The sequence below is a fragment of the Dunckerocampus dactyliophorus genome, chromosome 17 (assembly GCF_027744805.1).
Source record: "Dunckerocampus dactyliophorus isolate RoL2022-P2 chromosome 17, RoL_Ddac_1.1, whole genome shotgun sequence".
NCBI classification, from domain to species: Eukaryota; Metazoa; Chordata; class Actinopteri; order Syngnathiformes; family Syngnathidae; genus Dunckerocampus; species Dunckerocampus dactyliophorus.
The window spans coordinates 8,145,134-8,165,424 of record NC_072835.1 but is presented as its reverse complement, the minus strand read 5'-3'; the positions used below and the strand labels follow the sequence as shown (position 1 = coordinate 8,165,424).

The following is a 20,291-nucleotide window of genomic DNA, read 5'->3' as shown; positions in this document are numbered from 1 at the left end:
TCACGATAAACGAGGGACGACTGTAATACCGGGACTTGATGAGGTTGTTGCCATAGATGGATGCTGACATAAAGGAGCAGTAATGTGATAAAAATGACTTCATGAAAAGAAATGCATTCCACTTCTACTACCTAAGTGTAGGGTGTGATGGAGGCCTCGGGGTGGTCACCCTGCCTGGATAGTAGAAGTTAGATTGAATGTTTCTCATGTCAGCTGCAGGGGAAGATGACATGTGATGCCTCTCACTTGAGGTGGGGCCAGCGTCCTGGAGAGACAGCAGGCTGGACGTGGATGACACGCTGAGGGTGTCTGAGTGGAGTTTACAGAAGGGAAGTGATTGGAGGAAAGAAGCAGGTAGAGAGAAGATAAAACGGGTGTCAGGTACATTTTCTCTCTTTAAGTGTTAAAAAATAAGGACCCCACAAGAATCCAGTTTTCTCCTATTTATAATTCACCAAGTTTCTGCCTTGATGCACACACCTGAAAGGTAGGCGTTCTCCAACTGTAGATAAGCGCTGAGAGGCCTTGGCCCACTCCTCTGTCTTGCCTCCTCTTTCTTTGCACTTTTCTTCCTCTGCACGTACTGAGCCAGAGCGTCTTGCTGAAGCTGGCGTAAGTCGGGCCTTGAAATGGCGTTGTTTGGAAACCCAAGCTCAAACATCTTCCGTCGGTCTGCCACACTCGCCTCTGTCAGATAAGAAAATTCAGGGTCAGTGCATCAGGTTAGCTGAAAAGCATGCTGCCAGCCAATGGACACATTTAATACAGCTGCGAGAAACAATAATTAACCCCCAATTAGTTTCAAAAGGAAAAACTTTAAGCGGATAGTAGATTTAAAAAAGAACAGTGCCCCTTTTTGTAATATTACCTGTGTTGAATTATTTCAACAGTTTTTGTTTTGTTGATTTAATGCAAACTACTGCAAGTTTGTAAACTTTGCAAATACAGTAGAGCTCCACTTTTGCGGGGGTTACATTCCAAGAGCACCTGCAAATGGTGAAAAGCAGCGAGTATTTGAAACTAGGGATGTCCCAATCCGATCTTCAGGATCGGGATCGGCTGCCGATCCGCTGTATTTTGAAGATCGGATAAAATCATCTTCCGCCACGAGATTGGGCCGATCCGGTTGCCGTACAACGGTCGTAACAATGGGCCACACTCCAACACGGTAGGTGCGGTAATGCGCCTCAGAGTTGGTTGCCACTCGACTCCCGCCACCCGCAAGAAGAAAACGCAATACCACCATGCAGACATGTCCGCAGTGTACCATTGTGAAGTTAGTTTCACGTTGGAAGTTGGATATTTGGCTGCGTAGCAACAGCGGTAGTTCCCCCTCACTGTACCAGGACTGCGGTGTCATGGTGCGGGGAGCTCTCACGGGAAGTGCCACTGTAACCCCTGGTTGTTTATACTAGATAAATTCAGCCAATTACTATTACATTGAAAAGAGTTTGTTAAAAAAAAGTGTCATATGTTCTAAATCATACCACAAATTGATCTATAACCATGTCAAATGATTAGTCCTACCCTAAAAGTATTTTGCATGCCCATTTTAACAATATTGTTGTTCATGCTGTATAATAAAAAAGTAAATTCAGCAATACTTTGGTTTCATTATTTTTAATGCTTTGAGGAGCTATTTTCATAACCATATTCAATTCCACAAATTCATGTTTGTAACAAAAGCTTATTATTAAAAAAAAAAAAAAAAAGGATCGGTAACGGGTCGGATTGGAAGCCAAAAAATATGGATCGGGACATCCCTATTTGAAACACCCTTACAATGTGTATTTTTCTTTCAATGATGCTACTGTACGTAACATCAACTTGCTTGGGAAAGTGCTGTCTATTTGCACCCATACTCACACAAGACAAAACAACAGGAAGTCATCTAACCCTCACTTACAGTACAACCAAAAATACCAAGTTACATGTGTAAATGCACAACATGGACAATGCGTGTATGAAAATAGACCCTTACACACTATTATACATGCAAAACAGTATTGTTTTATAGTAATTTATAACCTGCAAGGAATGTTGCATACATTCCTGTTGGGGAAGCCTTCGTGCGGGCTTCCCAGCATGCCTTGCGGGTTATAAATTAGTATCAAATAGTATTGATTTGGACGTATATTAGTGTGTAGGCCTCTATTTCGATACTCATGGTTTGTGTCCGCTCCATTGTGTGATCCACGTGTCGCATATTTTTGGTTGCACAGTGAGTGAGGTGGGCATTGATTGATAAGCTAGGTTGGTTTGTGATCTGTGAGTAAGGGTGTAAATATCAAGCTGAAATGTGCACATTCTGTACAACTCACACCCATAAAAAGGCCTAAATATGCCTATTTTTGATAGCTGTGATATACAGTACCTCACACACTAATTAAATGCATTTTAAATTCAGCTTTACACATTAAGAAATTATTAGAGAAACTTTATACAGTATTGTACTGGGGATCACAGTACATTCGCGATTAGACATTCATGCCGCCGCAAATTTGCTAATTTTTGGTAAAAAGAAGCTACAAAATATTTAGTTTCGACAAAAATAAAACATTTTTATCTGCAGAAAATCCATCTCATTCACCATAATAATTAGATTTTTTAATCAAATATAACAGTAATAATATGTGATAAAACAAATGTACCGCTACAGCATGCATGTAACACTGTCTGAAAGCCAACAATGCCTTTATTTTGAAGCTTATGTTGCACTGATCAGGAGGTCACGGTGTGCGTGTTTTAATGCTAGACGTTATGTTGCTTTTGTTTCACACTGCTTTGCAATAACAATGACACTGTCGATATAAAGTGACCCACACGTCGACGGGCTGTCTACATAAATGGGACCAACTTAAACGGGTGGTTCAACTCTATTTTTTTCTTACCTCCTCCTGACTTGAAGAGAGAAGATGTCTCCGAATCCGTAATCCCAACCTCGTTTATGTTGTCCGGTTCAGAGTAGGAACGTTTCTTCTGGTCTGCAGTCATACGTTTGCGTCCGCAGATTCGCAACAGAGCAGGGGGGCCAACTGGCGGGGTGCTGGGCAAGGCCGGGGGACTTGGCCCTCGAGTCTCAGGCCCGACGACATGACGCTCCTTCGGAGTGTGAGGGGATGTGATTGGCGGTGAGATAACAATACTCTCTGGCTTGGGCATGGTTTTAGGGCCTCTCTTCCCAGAGGGATGGTGTTTAAGGGAAGCAGGCTGATGGCTGCTGGGTGAGGAGGAGGAGGAAATGGGAGGAGGAGCTGCATGTGAAGTACGAGTTGGGGAGAAATTGTGTCTCAAGGAGGTGGAACGGACGACCTTAGACTGCACGTCCCTGTGAGATCTGTTTTAAGACAAAGATTCCATATTATGAAGGTTGGCAAACAAACCACTGATTTTTACATTCAACAACTGCATTTTTAAGATGACCTCTGACCTGTGGAAGGATGTGTCTTGATAAGAGCCCAGCATGTTGTGGACATCTTGTGTCCAAGAGGTCTTGCCGTCATCTCCTGTTGATCCATCCAACTGAAGGCTGCTGATGCTCCTCTGCAGGGCTGAATTGGGATCAGGTGTGGTCCTGTACGATACAAGAACAATAAAGCACTGAGTGGCAGAAACGCCAATAAGGTGCGGCCAGGGGTGGCAGTTTAGTATAATGAAACATTTTAAAAAGCCATAATGATAACATTAAATAAATATCGATATTAATACACTGAACTGTATTCTAAATGTATTTTCTTTACGATTCCAATCGTTTTTAGCATTTCCTTAAATAAAAATAGCTGAATTTGCACATTTCCTGATCAAATACAGGGTAGTAAGCTAAGATGAGGCTGCTGCCAGCGCCTGTCCTCGGCTTAGTGGCCAAGCCATGGTGCCTGCCAGTTTGTGTTTGTCAGCATGTCATCTATAACATAATGTTGCAGAAACATTAATTACACACCATGAATTTCTACAGCCTGTGTAATGTCTTTTCATGTAGATCATCATCTTCCAGCCATCCATTTTCTATACCGCTTATCCTCATTAGGATTGCAGGGGTATACAGGAGCCTATACCAGCTGACTTCGGGCGAGAGGCAGGGTACACCCTGGACTGGTCGCCAGCCAATCAAAGGGCTAGATCATTACCATTATTCTAATCGGACAATAAATACAGAGAAATGTCATACGGGAGGCGCTTGCAGCACATCCTGAAGGAGTAGGGGCGTATGTGAGCTGGAAGGTACTTGTCACCGCTTATCACTGTGAAACACGCATTTTAGAAGAGGACGTATCGATCGAAATATAAATAGTATTGATTAGAGGTGGACGATATTACAAATGTTAGTATCAATCCAATACTAAGTAAATATGGGGCCAGAAAAATACAAATATAAGGCACTGAGAAGTCGCATTCAAAGACGTCACAGACTCGGCCAAACTCAAACTCATTTCTGAACCCCTGAAGCTACTTACTGTCTGCCCCCCACCAGGTCTTATTTTCTCTTATCATGTCTACTATATTGGGTAATAAGAGTGTAAAGATGACTGTAGGGGTGTTATTTCATGTGTAGAAGACTCTAATAATGTTAAAAACAATATTTAGAAGGTCATGAAAAGGTTTTGTGTGCTCTAACTACCAAAAGGTTCCATTTATAACTAAGGAAATCTACTTGGCGGAAATTCACTGACCACGGTCGGGCTGGAGTCAATTACCCGTGATAAAGGAGGGATTACTGTAGTCTTGTTTTCCTGCATATCATCAAAAAACAACACCATCATAAACCAACCTGTCTTTCTTACAGTTGATGCGGCCTCCTCTGTAACTCATAGTTCTATGGGCTTTGGTGCTTCTTTCAAGCATGCTTCTGAGGTCCTCTGCTCCACGGGGGGCACTATAGGCTTTGTCAGTGGTCTGATTCTAAAATTGTTCAATTGTTAAAACAGAAAGTAGCAAAGCAAGATCAGTTTCAATTTGTCAACAGAGGATGTGAAGATCTTTGATTTTTTTCTAACTGACCCAATGAAAGGTCTTGTGGTGACTGACGCTTTGACTGCGTTGTTTTCCTGCACGTTCACGATGCTCAAAGCGGCTGACCCTCTCCAGCACAGAGAGACTCCGTGTGGGTCCCTGCATGCCCTCACCCGATGCACTGTTGTCATAGCTACTGACAGAGACAACACCGCTAGGGCCAGTGTGTTGTTGGACCTCTACGAGAGCGTTCTCCAGACGGGTCAGCGGGTGTTCTTTGTCTTTGTCCAGCTCTTTCTGGTTCCAGTGATGGTAATGAACTACTGCTGAGTCACTGTAGTGACGGGGAGAGACCTGAGAGGAGGAGGGGTGCTGAAGCTGAGGGTGAACTGGTGAATCGGAAGGTGGCACCTGTCCCTGTGCCACTCTGGTAGAAACCACTGGTTCTGGTTGAGCGTCAGATTGGTCCATTGATCTGTGACTGAGGAGAAAATGGAAGATGAGACTTTATGAACATCTATAAACATCATTCCTGTGCCCTCTCTTCACTTTACATGTACAGTACAGGCCAAAGGTTTGGACACACCTTCTCATTCAATGTGTTTTCTTTATTTTCATGACTATTTACATTGTAGATCCTCAAAACTATGAGTGAAAGCATGTTGAATTATGTACTTAACAAAAAAGGGTGAAATAACTGTCTTATATTTCAGATTCCTCAAAGTAGCGACCCTTTGCTTTTTTGATAGCACCGCAAACCCTTGGTGTTCTCTCAATGAGCTTCATGAGGTAGTCACCTGAAACGGTTTTCACTTCACAGGCGTGCCTTGTCAGGGTTGCTTAGTGGAATTTCTTGCCTTATTAATGAGTTTGGGATCATCCAAACCTTTGGCCTGTACTGTATTTCTATTGTGCCGGTTCACAAAACAAATGTTCTTCAGCCACAGAGGAAAAAAGTAGGCAATATATAATCCCCATAGAATTTATAGACCCTTTTTCACCTTACTGTTATGTATTACAACACAATAAAAACTGATTTGATATTCATCCATCCATCCATCCATCCATTTTCTGTGCCGCTTATCCTAATTAGGGGGTATGCTGGAGCCTATCCCAGCTGACTTCGGGCAAGATGAGGGGTACACCCTGGACTGGTCGCCAGCCAATTGCAGGGCACCTATAGACAAACAACCATTCACACTCACATTCATACCTATGGACAATTTAGAGTTGCCAGTTAACCTAACATGCATGTTTTTGGAATGTGGGAGGAAACTGGAAAACCGGCCACTGATTCCACTGAAGATAGGAATCTACTGCAAAAGTGCTTAGTCAAAGGTCCTTGCTGTGACAGAAATGCTCCAAAAAAAAAAACCAAAAATAAAGATATGCTCGATGAACCTACTGCAGAAAAGCTGATTTGATATAATTAGGCAAATTACAAAATCAGTCAATGATCTTGAATAATTTCATGTAAAAAGTATTGGTATCAATATCAGTATCTTCAATACTGGTCTTGTGTTACCTGGTATCAGTCCGCTACCAAAACTTGCAGCATCATCCACCCGTAATGTATGGCCTTTCTCGTAATACGTGCTTTTGATGCTAGTCTGTCTTTAGAAATACATTTTTTTAAAAGCCACATGAGCAAAATCACACTTACTTATATTGATATGCTAACTTCTCGTGCAACTGTGTTGCAAATAAGGTTCCAAAATAAAAAGCAAAACACATACCAAGAATGAATCCTTTCACGTCAATTGAAGTGAGATATGCTAATAGACGCGATATGATGATATCTTCGTACAATGTTACACATGATGGTGGGTGGATTATTATTATTATTATTATTATTATTATTATTTATTTTTTTTTTTACAATTTTCACCCAAATTTTTTATAAGGCACATTTGACTGATGTAGTCTATTTTTAACTTCTATAAGTTAGGCTCTATTGTCCCACCAGTCATCCATAAAAGTGCATCACTCCAGTATCTTAATGTGTTTCTTCTTGGGCCACATACCTTTGTTGCCTTGGCTGTATGTTGGATACTCTACAGTGGATGGCCCTGTTCATTGGACTCTCAACGCGGTAACATTTCCCTGTCCTCTTAGCAAAGAAACAGCTTCAAAACAGAATGTTTCCACCTCCATGTTGGACAGTATGGGTGACTTGAGTTGATGCCAAAGAGCTCAATTTTGATCTCATGTGACCAAATCACATCTTCCAAGCCTTGTCTGAATCATCCATTCAGATGGGCTCACACACCATTAAAAATAACAACTGGTCATGTTTTTGGCAGGGGGTAAACTTACAAAATCAGCAGGGGGTCAAATAATGATTTGTCCCATTGTACCTGGACACATGACCGCAAGGCTGCACGGGTGTTTAAGGGGGTCTCTCCACTCTTGGCAGGTCTGGGGCCCAAGAGCTGGAGATGATTGAGTTTGGGGGCTAAAGAAATCCTGTTGCTGCCACATTTGGTTGAGGGGTCCTTGTTTAGAATGACCATAGATTTTGTGGCGGCTGTGAGAGGGGGGTACCAGGTGGCTTTCAAAGCTTTAGGACGTTTGCCTGGCCCTCAGACCCCCTGCAGCATGATCTGGGCTATTGTGTCCAAAATGATTATCCTCCTGTTGGCTTCTAAGAGGGGCAAGAGAAGATTAGGGTCCATCCATTCATTCAATCTCTGAGGGAAAATTCATTTTTATACAATAGGGGATTATGATCCGCGACCACCAGCAAACCGCAAGTAACCTTATTTTGCAATAAAAGTGACGTTGTAATTATGAGATTAGACTCAGCTCCAGAACCCTCCCCTTCTCTCTTCGATTGGCATTGTTCACTCATGACAATATCCAGGCTGAAGCCCTAAATATGTCTCACACACTTTCATTCATTTTCTACAGCACTTGTCCTCACTAGGGTCACGGGGGTACGCTGAAGCATATCCCAGCTGATTTCGGGCGAGAGGTGGGGTACACCCTGGACTGAATGCCCGCCAATCGCAGGCCTCACGCACTTATCAAACACATTAAAAGTATAAAGTGTTTAGTTACTCTGCACTAATGAATGATAATGTAAGATGATCCATGAACACATCAAATCAGCCTTTAGCCTGGTCGTCAGGCTAGCGCTAGGGGCTAGCAGGCTGGAAGAGGCATTACTCCAAACCGCGTCTACAATCCACACGGCTTGCGTGCTGTACTTCCAGTAATGACTTATGGTAATATGATAACATGTGTTCACCCTGTTGCAAGTTTTGAGGCCGGATTGACTGTTGAGGCTCGTGCCTCCATAGCCAAACTTTTGCATCACATGCGGTATGAAATATTACCGCCTGATGACTTTTTTTTTTTTTTTTTTGAAACAGTGGCACATGAATGCTGTTCATTTTACCTGCATTATCACATATTTATAAATTATTATTGACTTATGGTGAATGAGTTGTTTTGTGTTTTTTTCACAAAAAAATTGCTATTTATGGGGGAAAAAAAATTCCTGCCAATTTTTGGGGCTATGGATTCTGACTCACGAATGTGAGAATGTACGGGGATCCACTAACTAGTGAATGAAAGCATGTGCTGTAGAGTGTTAGTGTTGCTCCACTCCATTCTTACCATGTCAACCAGATGAAACAAACCCCAACCCCACTGCAACACCCTCTTACACTTTTTCCAATCGATAAGACCCATTGACTGACAAGCTGTAATGTTACAGCTTTGTTAGCCAATATGGAGTGTTTTGCACTGAAAATATTCAAAAGCAATTTTGGAAAAAGAGTATATGACTCATTACCTGTCTGACTCATGTATTCTTTTGATCTGTGTTGTTGAAGAAGGGGTGTGGGGGTACGGTGACATAGTGTTGAATTGGTCTCCATTTTCGCTAGATGGTTGTATTCCGTCCCTCCATTGCTCTGTGGCTTCTTCTTCCTGTCCTCTGACATTTTGCAGATTTTCCTTCCGGGTGTTGTCCTTGGCCAGAGCGGTGTAAACTCCAGAGGTGGGTGACACGGGGCTTAAAGTAGGTATCTGTGCATATTGTGGCTCGGGTTGGGGTACAGGGTATATTCCTGTGGGCAGAATGAGGCGTCCTGACTGGGGAGCAGGGCTTACAGGACCTGTGGAAGGTACAGAAGGTGAACCTGGTGGAGGAAAGCCCTGTCTGGGCTTTGTGGTGGGGCTGCTTTCTGGGCTCTTCTCTATGACTGTGTGGAGCTGGCCCTCAGTGGTGTACAAGCCTTTAGCTGAAATTACAAAATAAATATTATTAGTGTAGCTGATTTGAGTCTTGTTTTTGGGTCTTAAAACGAATCATGTTAAAATGCAGATGATGTCATCATCTTACCTGCCACTGGGCCACTGGAGTGATGCCAGGAACTTTTCTGCAGAGACCTAATTGGAACATCATCCACTGGTTTAAATGGCATGTTTCATTGTTTTATTCATTGTCAACATGCAAAAATGTGTGAGGGGAGGGGTGTGTTTGTCATTGGGGGCACAAAGGTGCTGCTTAAATAAATTAATAATAAGCCAAATATCCAGAGAAAAATATGTACAATATAGACTCTTTATAACCACACTGTAATTATATAATAAATACTGTTTCACAATGTGTCTGACAGATTCAGCCTTCACAGCCTCGCAAATTTGCAGATTTTTAATAAAAGAAAAACGTGTTTTGAATTATTTTTTCTCTGAAAATAGGCATTTTTTTCCACAGAAAAAACATCTCATTCATCCTAAAGCTGTAATAATTCATGAATATAGTGAAACCTCGGTTTTCGTGCTATTTTGTATTATTGCTAAAAATATGTATTGGTTTTCGTATGGGCAAACAGTGAGCCTAACATACGAGTCTTGTGTCCAAACAAAGCATCCATAAGTTGAGAGACTTAGTTGAGAGATGAAGAGGAGCAACATAAACAGTTACCAGCCAGGGAATCATCTTCATTACGTGTGTGTGTGGTTTATTTGTTCATAGAACCCACACAGAACGATGAACAACTTGTATCTGCCTCCTTAATTCCTCCTTTACTTCCTCCTTTCAGGCACTGCGCCATGTGCTAATGAAGCGTTCACTCCGTATTTCACTCCGAGCAAACCAGGAATTTGCGGGGTGGGAAATGCTGAACCGCGAGTATGCAGGGATCCACTGTATATCACAATGTCTTTACGAATGAACACGTACCGTAATTTCTGGTGTATAAGCCACTATATTTGAAGCTAATTTATAGTTAAAAGAACTACAGTTCCCATGATGCAACTTCAGGAAGTAGTGATTTGGACGAGTGAAGTGGACGCTAATATCACACTTTGAAGTCTTATGCAGCGATCGTTGTTTTGATCTGAAAATCTTAAGTAAGTTTGATCAAGTGTAGAATTACTACAGCTTCTGGACGGCAGCAGATGTTGAACTCTGATAAAAAACAAAGTGTCTCACGTCTCATGTCTCATCATCTGAGCTGAGGAGTGCCTTTGGGAACACTGAGTGGAGGTAGTATTGCAAGGTTAATAAAGTGTATTTCTTTATAGCGGGTCAAAAAATCACCAATGGTTTTTGAAAGGCTGGACTGCTGAGCAATGAAGACAACAGCTCAAGCTAAAGGGCTAATTTGCCTCTAGACGAAAGTGATGCCGAGAGCAACAGCGAAAGAGAGAGAGAGACTGAAAAGCGTGTGACAAAGCAATTATGAGTCTGTTCAATTTTCACGGTGAAGAAGGTGACTTTCGTGGTTTTAGTTCCCAGGAGGAGGATAAAGACTTTTCTGGAAGGCTACTGTTGAACTAGTCGTATTACATGCACTGTTTGGTGCTGTTTGGAAAAAACATTTATTTAATTATAAATTTAAAAAAAAATCTTTTTGTGTAACCACTTTCTGTGTACTAAATATCCCATGTTACGACGTGGACACCTGCAGCTTAAGGACAGGTGCGGCTTATACGTATGTATGTATACTGTATTTTTTGTGGGTACGGCTGGTATGTGTTCTATAGTCCAGGAATTATGGTACTCGCCTGTTAGCTGAGCGGAAATGATCCACACTGGACCAAGAGTTGGGTCTCTCGTGGTTCTTGATAGCTGCATAGCTATCGCTGCGCCTTGGTGGAGCAGGTACCCCTCTCAGGTTCTCATATGAGCTGTGACTGGTCCCAGGTGCCCATATTGGACCCACACTGTGCCTGTTTGCAGCCGGTGCACCACTGATCCTGCCACTGCCGCTGCCACGGTAGCAGACCCCACCTCCTGTGTAGAGTGAAACCAAATCATTGATGCCACCAAGCCAAAAGTTACACTTCCTTTGCGTATTACACTTCACCTTGCGGATCTCTGCTTTGCCCTCCCTTCTCTCCTCCCGCACTTCTGGAGTCACTGTTGCGTAGCGACAAAGTCGGTGTAGATGTCAGTTCCTGCTCCTGAGCAAGTTCCTGCTGGGTATTGTAAACCGTGCGGATGTAATGAACGTCAGCTTGTTGCATCTCTCCGCTTCCTCCTTTCTGAGGGACGGTATCCAGAGAATAGGAACGCTCGGGACAAAAGGTCGGCGCAGAAGCAAGGTACTCTGGAATACTGGAGCTAGTGGAAAAGGAGGAGTATGCAGAGTCTCGTTTGCTGTGGAGGTGATCAATGCTGTTGGACGACCTAAAACAAGAGATTTGGTTTATTTGACCAAGTCGACTGATAAATGAGAAATTCTTCATTTTTATAGTGCTTTTTGTGGACAGATGTCCCTAGACTTCCTGTTCCTGTCAGCTGTCTGTTTTGGGGCACAGCACCATCTGCCCCTGGCTTGCCAATTATACAACTAAGCATAATAGCTAACATACTGCAATTATCTCTTTTCACTGGCCTCTGCAGCAGTCATGATTCAGCCCCGTCAACTCTGCCATCAACAAGTAGCCATGCATGCCGAGGTGAGTCAGCCAGTCTGAAGGGTGTCGAATAAAAGCGTTCCACTCTAGTTAAAAAGCTATTTTGGTTATTAAGTGTTATGCTGAAATATATTCTGTCTGCGTATTTTAATGGATAGGCCCCCTTTTTAAAATACTGAATCTAAATCTACTCTACCACCATTGGCTGGCTTTTGAGCCATTGCTCATGCATGACTGCTCATGTTGTCACTACCTTCATGCAACGTTAATTTGTCTGTAAAACATGAATACTTGAAAACATGAAAGCTTCTTTTTTTATAGCTGTTAATACCAACCTGGCAGAGGACAGCTGTTGGCAGGAGGAGTAGGCAGGGTGTGGCCCGCTGTGGGGGTGCTGGCCCAGCGCGTGGTGGTGCTGGAGGTGTCCAGACTGAGGAGGATCCAGGCTCTCCATGCTGCCTCTTGAGCTGTATTGGTCCGGACTCTTCCTCAGACAGCCGCCATCAGACTGAAAATCACCAGCGAGGTCTGTGGTGGAGGCACTGAGCAACACACAAAGGCAGAAACACATTTAAAGATGACACATTCTGAGGATTATGATGTTTTTTACATTCTTGATTCTTTCAGAGCATGTGGATCAATTACTATTATTACTTCTGTTATGAAGATAATGATTAACAATGTCCTTAATTTGGAAGCAGGTGCTACATTCAAGCAAAAAATATGATGTATGAAATATATTATGATAAATTGAAAAAATTGGCAGAAGTCATGTGGAATATCTCTAAACAGAAACTACAATAAAATACATAGGAAATTAGTTTTTACAGATTTTTAAATCCACCGTTTATGGCGGTTACATTTCCACAAAGTAGGATTCCTTATTTATAACTGGAATATGTTCATAGTTAGAGAATAGAAAAAGTGTTTACGACCGTCTAAATACACTTTTTAACATTATTAGAGCCCTCTAGACATTAAATAACAACCCTACAGTAACCTTTACACTCATATTACCCAATATAGTAGACATAATAACAGAAAATGACACATATTACACAGTGAAACTTGTGTGTGTTACTGTAAATGTGCTCCAGTGTTGGACAGGAAGTGACTTCGTTCAGAGTTAAGTTTTAGTTCGGTCTGGGTTACAGCCGTAACAGTAGCCCATGTTAGGGATTATTGTGCATGTTGTGGGTTGAGAGCTTGACCTAATGTCAACTCCATGAGCAACCACAACTCATGTTGACTATTTAGCTTGTTAGCGTTCTTCGCAGTGAGCGAACAATGGTAATGAAAAAGAAAAGGAGAGTGTTATTGCAACTCGAACGAGTCATATACACACAGGAAATAACGTTCTTCCACAGGATTAAATTTGTTTTCGGATGTCCACGTCAGGGTTTGCAGGGGAAGAGTGGCATACGATGGTGCAGGGACATAATCCAGGTTTCACGGACTGAACTCAATACTGAAACTGAGGAATGCAACAAAATGTGTACCTGGAGAGCAGCCTAAAGCACAGCGTAGCATATTCAAGGGTTAAAATGCGTGCCAAGTATGAAAAATGCATGTCTGCAAGGCACTTGAAGCACTTTTCACAGCAACAAACAATAGCATTTTCAAGGAGGACATGCAGTATATACACTGCTCTATATACGGATGTAATTGTTGAGGCCATGTCAGAACTCCACACAAAAATCCTGTTCCTCTTCTTATAAAGCAAAATGCCCTGACAGTCAAAAATGTGGTTTTGGGTGCGAGTACGTGTGTGTGAAAAAGAGAGAGAGTGTCTACGTTACACTTTGATTCATCGACTCTTCCAAGCGAATACAATGCAATTAGTGCTTTTGAAAAGAAGACAGTCTTTGTCTGTCTTTCCCCATTCTGTGTCAGTAACTTTCTCTGCTTCTCCAACGTCACCGTTCACCATTACTCAGGTCTACTTTCCATTCACATGGTCTCAGTATGAACAAAACGCCACACTATCGTCAACAAATTGCCTATCTGCTGTAGGGGGTGAGATGTTGCCCCGGGAGACCGGAAGGCAAGGGGGACATGAAGAATTCCCCCTCTCTTTGGGCATTAGCGTCAATGCCCCCTTTAACAAACAGAGTCATGTCAGAGCCTTTCACTCCCATTTACTGCTGTTTAACAAATACACTGACGTAACATTGTCTGATGTCAACCTCCTGACCAACAGCTCCCCTTTACATAACTAACACGTAATGCACAACAACACACACTGCCTGCCATCACAGGCTACCATGACAAAACATTTGAATGATATAACACACACATTAGTAAACAAAATCATTCAATACTGCAGCATGATAAAATACTCTATTTTCCGGAATATAAGTCACACTTTTTTCCATAGTGTGCGACTTATAGTCATGTGCAACTTTTATATCAATATACAGTGTATATATAAATAATATTTAATGTGCTGCCTTTAAGTTAAAACGGGGTGGCTGCAACACTTCATTAAGTTGAGCGTGTGACGCAGTCAAGCACACAAATTAAATGATACAAAGCATACCTAATGCTTTTTGTTATGGAATATGCATCATGTGTCTTTAAGTACAGTAATCTCTCGTTTATCGCCGTTAATTGGTTCCAGACCCGTCCGTAATACGTGAATTTCCGCAAATTAGGACTCTTTATTTATAAATATATATATATTTTTTTTAGTTAAGAGCATAGAACACCTGTTTACAACCTTCTAATACACGTTTTAACATCATTAGAGTCCTCTAGACATTAAACAGCACCCCTATAGTCACCTTTACACTCCGATTACTCAATATAGTAGATATAATCAGAGAAAATAAGCCATTTAAGACATAAATAAGACATGTGCTTGTGTGTGCTGCAAAGTGTGTTCCGGACGTGTGGAGATCAGGAAGTCACGTGGTTCAGAGTTGAGTGTTAGCTTGGATTGGATTACGGCCGCAACAGCTCCTGATATTACGATTATTATGTTATGGCCTGTCAAGCATAGCAGCACACTAGCTAGTCACCGGGAAAGATTTTCAACAAATCAGTAAAACATACGTACACTATGGCGCTCTAATTTATCTTATTTATGTACTGTGTAAAACTATGTCAGGAACAACATCAAATTAAAAGCACAAAATGAATGAATACCCACCATCCATCAGTACGAGCCAGGAGTTTTCTTTTTCGGAGAGGTTGTGTAGCGGATAAATATGCACATTAACACTCAGTAAGGTCATCAAATCTTACCTTAAAGGGATAGTTCGGATTTTTTGACATGAAGTTGTGTAACATCCCCATCAGCACTGTAGTTCAATAACAGCGACTTACCCCCCATTTGGTCTCCTAAGTCCAGTTCTGGTCAGATTTCCGTGATGAAGAACGTAATTTTACTTAGTTGCTGGGGACAATTAAGTAAAGACTTTGGCTTCTCAAAACAATATGCGTTCAAAAGATTAATACATTTGCATCACAAAAGTGCCGTCTAAAAAAAACAATCAGACCTCACAAAACGCTTGGCGTGATATATATTTGTCTCCCGCCGTATTCCTGCGCACTGTTGCCTGTGTATGTGATGAAGACGCTCACATCTACTTCGCGCCGTGGCCATCTTATTCACAGTATGTATGTATTCCACAGCGGAAGAAGATGCGAGTCTCTTCATCACATACCCATGAACGGTGAGCGTTTTGTGAGGTTTGAGTTTTTGAGAAGGCATTTTTGTGATGCAAATGTATTAATCTTTTGAACGCATATTGTTTTTAGAGGCCAAAGTCTTAACTGTCCCCATAAGCAACTAAGCGGAACTACATTCTTCATCACAGAAATCTGACCAGAACTGGACTTAGGAGACCAAGTGGGGGGTAAGTCGATGTTACTGGACTACAATGCTGTCAAACAACTTCATGTAAAAAAAAATCTGAAAGACCAAATATGAGGCAAAAGAAAAAGGGTAAAAATACAGCATAGTAGTCTATCTGTAAAGCGTGGGACAAAGTTAAAAGGTACGTTCAAGGACCGTTAAACAAAGTGCCACAAAACGCTGCTCGCATTAAAGAGCAAAGACTGGGAGATTTCTAAATATATATTATTTTTTTAAATAAAATAATATTTCCCATATTTCCAAAATTGATATCCGATAACATAACATTTTATGTAGTTATCATAGTTGCGTATCCAATCGTTCAGATTTACATCCCTACTTATTATTGATAAAAACGTATTTCTATCTGCAATTAAGAGCCATTAATTAAGAGTTAACATGGACAAAATGTGATTAATCGCAATTAAATATTTTTAATCGATTGACAGCCTTAGATATTATTATTGTACTTGATATGGATCATTCAAACCTGCAATAAACACCTGTTGTTCCGGTGATCAAGTCTAATGCTTATGTGTCTCACCAAACATTACATTAACATTGCGGACACCACTCATAGCATCACGTCTTTGAATGCATCTCCAGAATGCCTTATATTTGTATTTTCCCGTAAAATTCCAGCGTATAATCTGCTACTTTTTTCTTAAACTTTGAACCCTGCGGCTAATTTATGACCATGTTCAAATCTCATGACATCTCTGATACTTCCGAACTACTACTAATTGTTTAAATACTGGCCTGCTCGTGAATCAGTGAGGCAACGGTCACTCTTTCTTTAGCAGGAACCAATCATGAGCTATAAGGGAACTCACGACGAGCTTGACGACCCATCGGAAATCGCAAGGGATCACTACTCAATATAACAGTCAGACTCACAGTGTCATCTTAGATAGAAGGCTAAAATCATTACACAGCAACTTAACACTCAAAAGGTAGCTACAAAATATACAAGACAAGTACCAGTAAGAGTTAAAAATAAAAAAACAACAGCTATTTTAACTTCTTCCCCTGATGCATTATCCCCAGCAGAGCAGTTGACTGGCCTGCAATGAGATAATGTTTCACATTTCTCATGACACAATCCAAATAGCTCAGTTTTACCCAGCCACACAGAGTGAAGCCCATGTTTGTGAATATCTCCACTCTGGCCGGTCTTAGAGATGCTCCATATTGGTTTTATCACCAACATCCAATATGTGACATAGTCTAGGGCTTCAATTACTGATATCAACCGATATCGGTATAGGCAGCCGCTCTTCCCTAGTGTAATCGTGTAATCAACACATTATGCTGCTTCTCCTGGATGCATTTCACAAATAAACAAAGTTTATGCAAAATAAGACATACTGCAATATGCAATAGAATTTAACTAGTAAATGCATAACCAGCGCTTTACATCGTGTTCTGCATGACAGGTTGAGGTGTAGTTCTTGTTTTCCTTAGTTTTCATGTCTGTTCTGTGCTCTTATTTGCTTTTTTCTGATTCCTGTTTGGGGTGATGTACAGCTGCTTTGCAGTCGCTGGAAAGCGCGTGCAGGGGGACCAGTTTCTCATTAGTAGTAGCACTACTAGTGTGCTGCAATATAGGTGCATTACACACAAAGACAAAAACGTAACACACTTCCACAGTAAATTACAAACTGCATATTTACAGTTTTCACCACTGTAATATTGTGGGATCCGTTGCTCGACAACTGTGGCACTGAGTGTGACTAACACAGTGTCAGACACTGTTGATAACACACACACTGACCTTGCGTGGTAGTTGTGGTGCCAGGCACTGCTCATAGTGTCCATTCCTTCCTGCTCTGAGTCCTGCTGACCTTCACCAAGCTTTGTTGAATGCCACGAGTGAGGACGAGAGGAAGGCTCACTGCGTCTGTGGTGTGAAAACACATTTTATTATTTTGTGGAGGATAAACTGTATTTACAGTAACTCTTGGCATTCCGTTGAAATGAAGAATTACTAGCTATACTCACAATACACTATACATTTAGACTGTATGTATATACATACAGTGAAGCCTCGGTTAGCATACGCCCTGGTTAGTGTGTTTTTCGGTTTTAAAATTTTGCCTTGGTTCACGTACCATTTCCGGTTAGTGTAGTGTTATTAATACACTGATTAAGTCCAATTGTGTTCTTTAATCAAAAAAGTCCTTGTTAGCAGCCGATTAGCTTGCTAACAAAATGGTAAATGGAAGCAGAAGTCATCTCCATCGCCCGTCTATGATGTCATCAGCACTGCACACTGTAGTTCTTTGCTAACACAGTTATGCCCCAGGTCTTGATCACAACTGCAAAATAAGTCACAATGGAGCCAAAGAAAGTTGTATGTGTCAGCATTTTGATAAAGAAGGTGAGAAACTCTATTGAATTCAAGAAATAACTCATAGCAAAACACACATTTTGCCATTACCAGAAGCATCATCATGATGGCGGATTTTAGTGAATAGATTGTCAGGTTGTTTTATGCTACCATTTAAGCATCTACAGTGATTTTTTTCCTTAGATTTAAAGTACATATTGCTGTTCTGTTTTAGTCTTAATAATATATAACATACAAAGTTATGAGAACACTTGGCATATTTAAGAGGTTTCAGTTGTTTTGTTGAATTGGCCAATACAATACCCATAAAATTAATGAAATATAAAGTCATCATTATGATCTATAAACCATACAATAGAGCCATCATAAGAAGATTTTGATCATTTTCTTTCCAAAAGACAAGCTAGGCCTATTTCACTGTCAATGTCACTCAAGGGATGTCGGCTGCCAATTTTGGTTTTTGTATTTGTGAATAAATTGGATAATATCGGCTTCCGCCACGAGATCGGGCTGATCCGGTTGCTGCCGCACTGCAACATGGTAGGTGCTGTAATGCGCCTCAAAGCTGGTTGCCACTCGACTCGCGCCACCCAGAAGAAGAAGAAAAGTCAACACCACCATGTAGATATGTCCGCAGTGTAGCGTGGTGAAGTTAGTTTCACGTTGGACGTTGGATATTCGGCTGCGTAGCTACAGCCGTAGTTCCCTCTCATGGTGTAGGGAACTCGGATGGGAAGTGCCGCTCTGCCGCTGGTTGCTTATAATAGGGACCGCACAAACACTACTAAACATGTCAAAACGGCAGCGAAAAACCTTGGAAATTCCTCGGATACGGAGCGTGAATGGAAAGTAGCGGGGTTCGCTTAGTTTAGCTAGTGCAGCTTTGTGTGCGTGCGACTGGAGGAGTATATTTTCACCGTGTTGTGTCTTACTGCTTTAATGTAAGGACCATTTTACAATGCCCACTGACTACGTGAGTGAAAAAAGACGAGAGGCACATTTACTCTTGCACCCAGCGCCTATCAACCGTCAGTTGCCATTCTCAACACACACAACACATTCCAGCCTGGTCCGACGGGAGTCGTCGGACCAAATGGTGGGGGGTGAGGGGTTAGGGGTAAGTCACTGTTGATATAGTCCACTGCTGATGGGGATGTCATACAACTTCATGTCAAAAAATCCTAACTATCCCTTTAAGATCAAGAATTCCATTCACTTTGTGTAGTGCACCAGAACCACTTTCCTTTCATCTGACAATGAGAGTATGGGTCTTCTTCTAGTCACTGGTGAGATGACACATCCAAATAACTTGTACGTACGTACATTTATTTGAACTGATGATCTTGGAATGTGCAGTTGTTTAAAAATGCTTCCAAAAGGCTTTCCAAAATTATGAATTATTCTCTATAAAAGTCTGATCACCTTCTGTCCTGTCTTGAAAGTCCAGTTTGGCTAAGTTTTTGAGCTTAACCATACGGATTCACTCATTCATTCATTCAGCCATTCAGCAGAACATACAAATATCTTTACAATACTTTACTTGTTGCTGACAAATTGATGTTAAAAAAACCAAACAAACCCAAAAACACTAACCCTGGCTTTTCCTCTCTATAGAAGGACAACAGCAACAATATTTATATTGTGATATCACTATTTTTATCATAATTTTTTAACTTTTTACACAAATCTTGTTTTTAAAAACTATTGAAGATACGTGTTATACAGGGTCAGGCAAAATGATCTGACACATTTGTAGGTTAAATAAAAGGCAAATGTAGTAAAGAAACAAAAAAGTGTTTTTATTTTCGAAAAGTACATATAATGCCATTTTTTTCATATAATGCCATTTTGCTTTGCTTCTTTATAATGCCATTGTTTTTCGTTTCTTTTTCAGTTGCTGCCATCAATTGGACTGGCGAGCATCGCGCTTTCATCGTGGAAACGTTTATCAAAACAAACGAATCTGTAACTGCAACACAACGAGCGTTCCGTTTGCACTTCAATCTTGGTAGACATGATTCCGTACCAGCTCCAAACACCATCTTGTTATGGGTCACCAACTTCAGAGCTACTGGATCTTCATTGAGTGTGTGGACAATAATGGATCCCATTTGACTGATTTAATTTTTAAAACATAATGAAACAGAACGGCATTATATGTACTTTTCGAAAATAAAAACACTTTCTTGTTTCTTTACTTTATTTGCCTTTTATTTAACCTCCAAATGTGTCAGATCATTTTGCCTGGCCCTGTAT

The 20,291-nt window shown here is 41.2% G+C and overlaps 1 protein-coding gene across 7 annotated transcripts in view; it reads right to left on the bottom strand.

Moving 5' to 3' along the window:
• shroom3 (shroom family member 3) overlaps positions 1-20,291 on the bottom strand; it is a 94,142-nt gene that overhangs the window by 24,116 nt on the left and 49,735 nt on the right. For all 7 annotated transcript variants that reach the window (XM_054756623.1, XM_054756624.1, XM_054756625.1 and 4 more), the window contains 12 exons: positions 17,460-17,585; positions 12,162-12,368; positions 11,274-11,596; positions 10,972-11,200; positions 9,302-9,348; positions 8,750-9,200; positions 4,999-5,431; positions 4,769-4,899; positions 3,431-3,574; positions 2,892-3,337; positions 481-687; positions 132-309 (listed from right to left, as the gene is read on the bottom strand). In XM_054756623.1, coding sequence (XP_054612598.1) covers positions 132-309; positions 481-687; positions 2,892-3,337; positions 3,431-3,574; positions 4,769-4,899; positions 4,999-5,431; positions 8,750-9,200; positions 9,302-9,348; positions 10,972-11,200; positions 11,274-11,596; positions 12,162-12,368; positions 17,460-17,585 — 2,922 coding nt within the window. The remainder of the gene's footprint in view (positions 1-131; positions 310-480; positions 688-2,891; positions 3,338-3,430; positions 3,575-4,768; positions 4,900-4,998; positions 5,432-8,749; positions 9,201-9,301; positions 9,349-10,971; positions 11,201-11,273; positions 11,597-12,161; positions 12,369-17,459; positions 17,586-20,291) is intronic.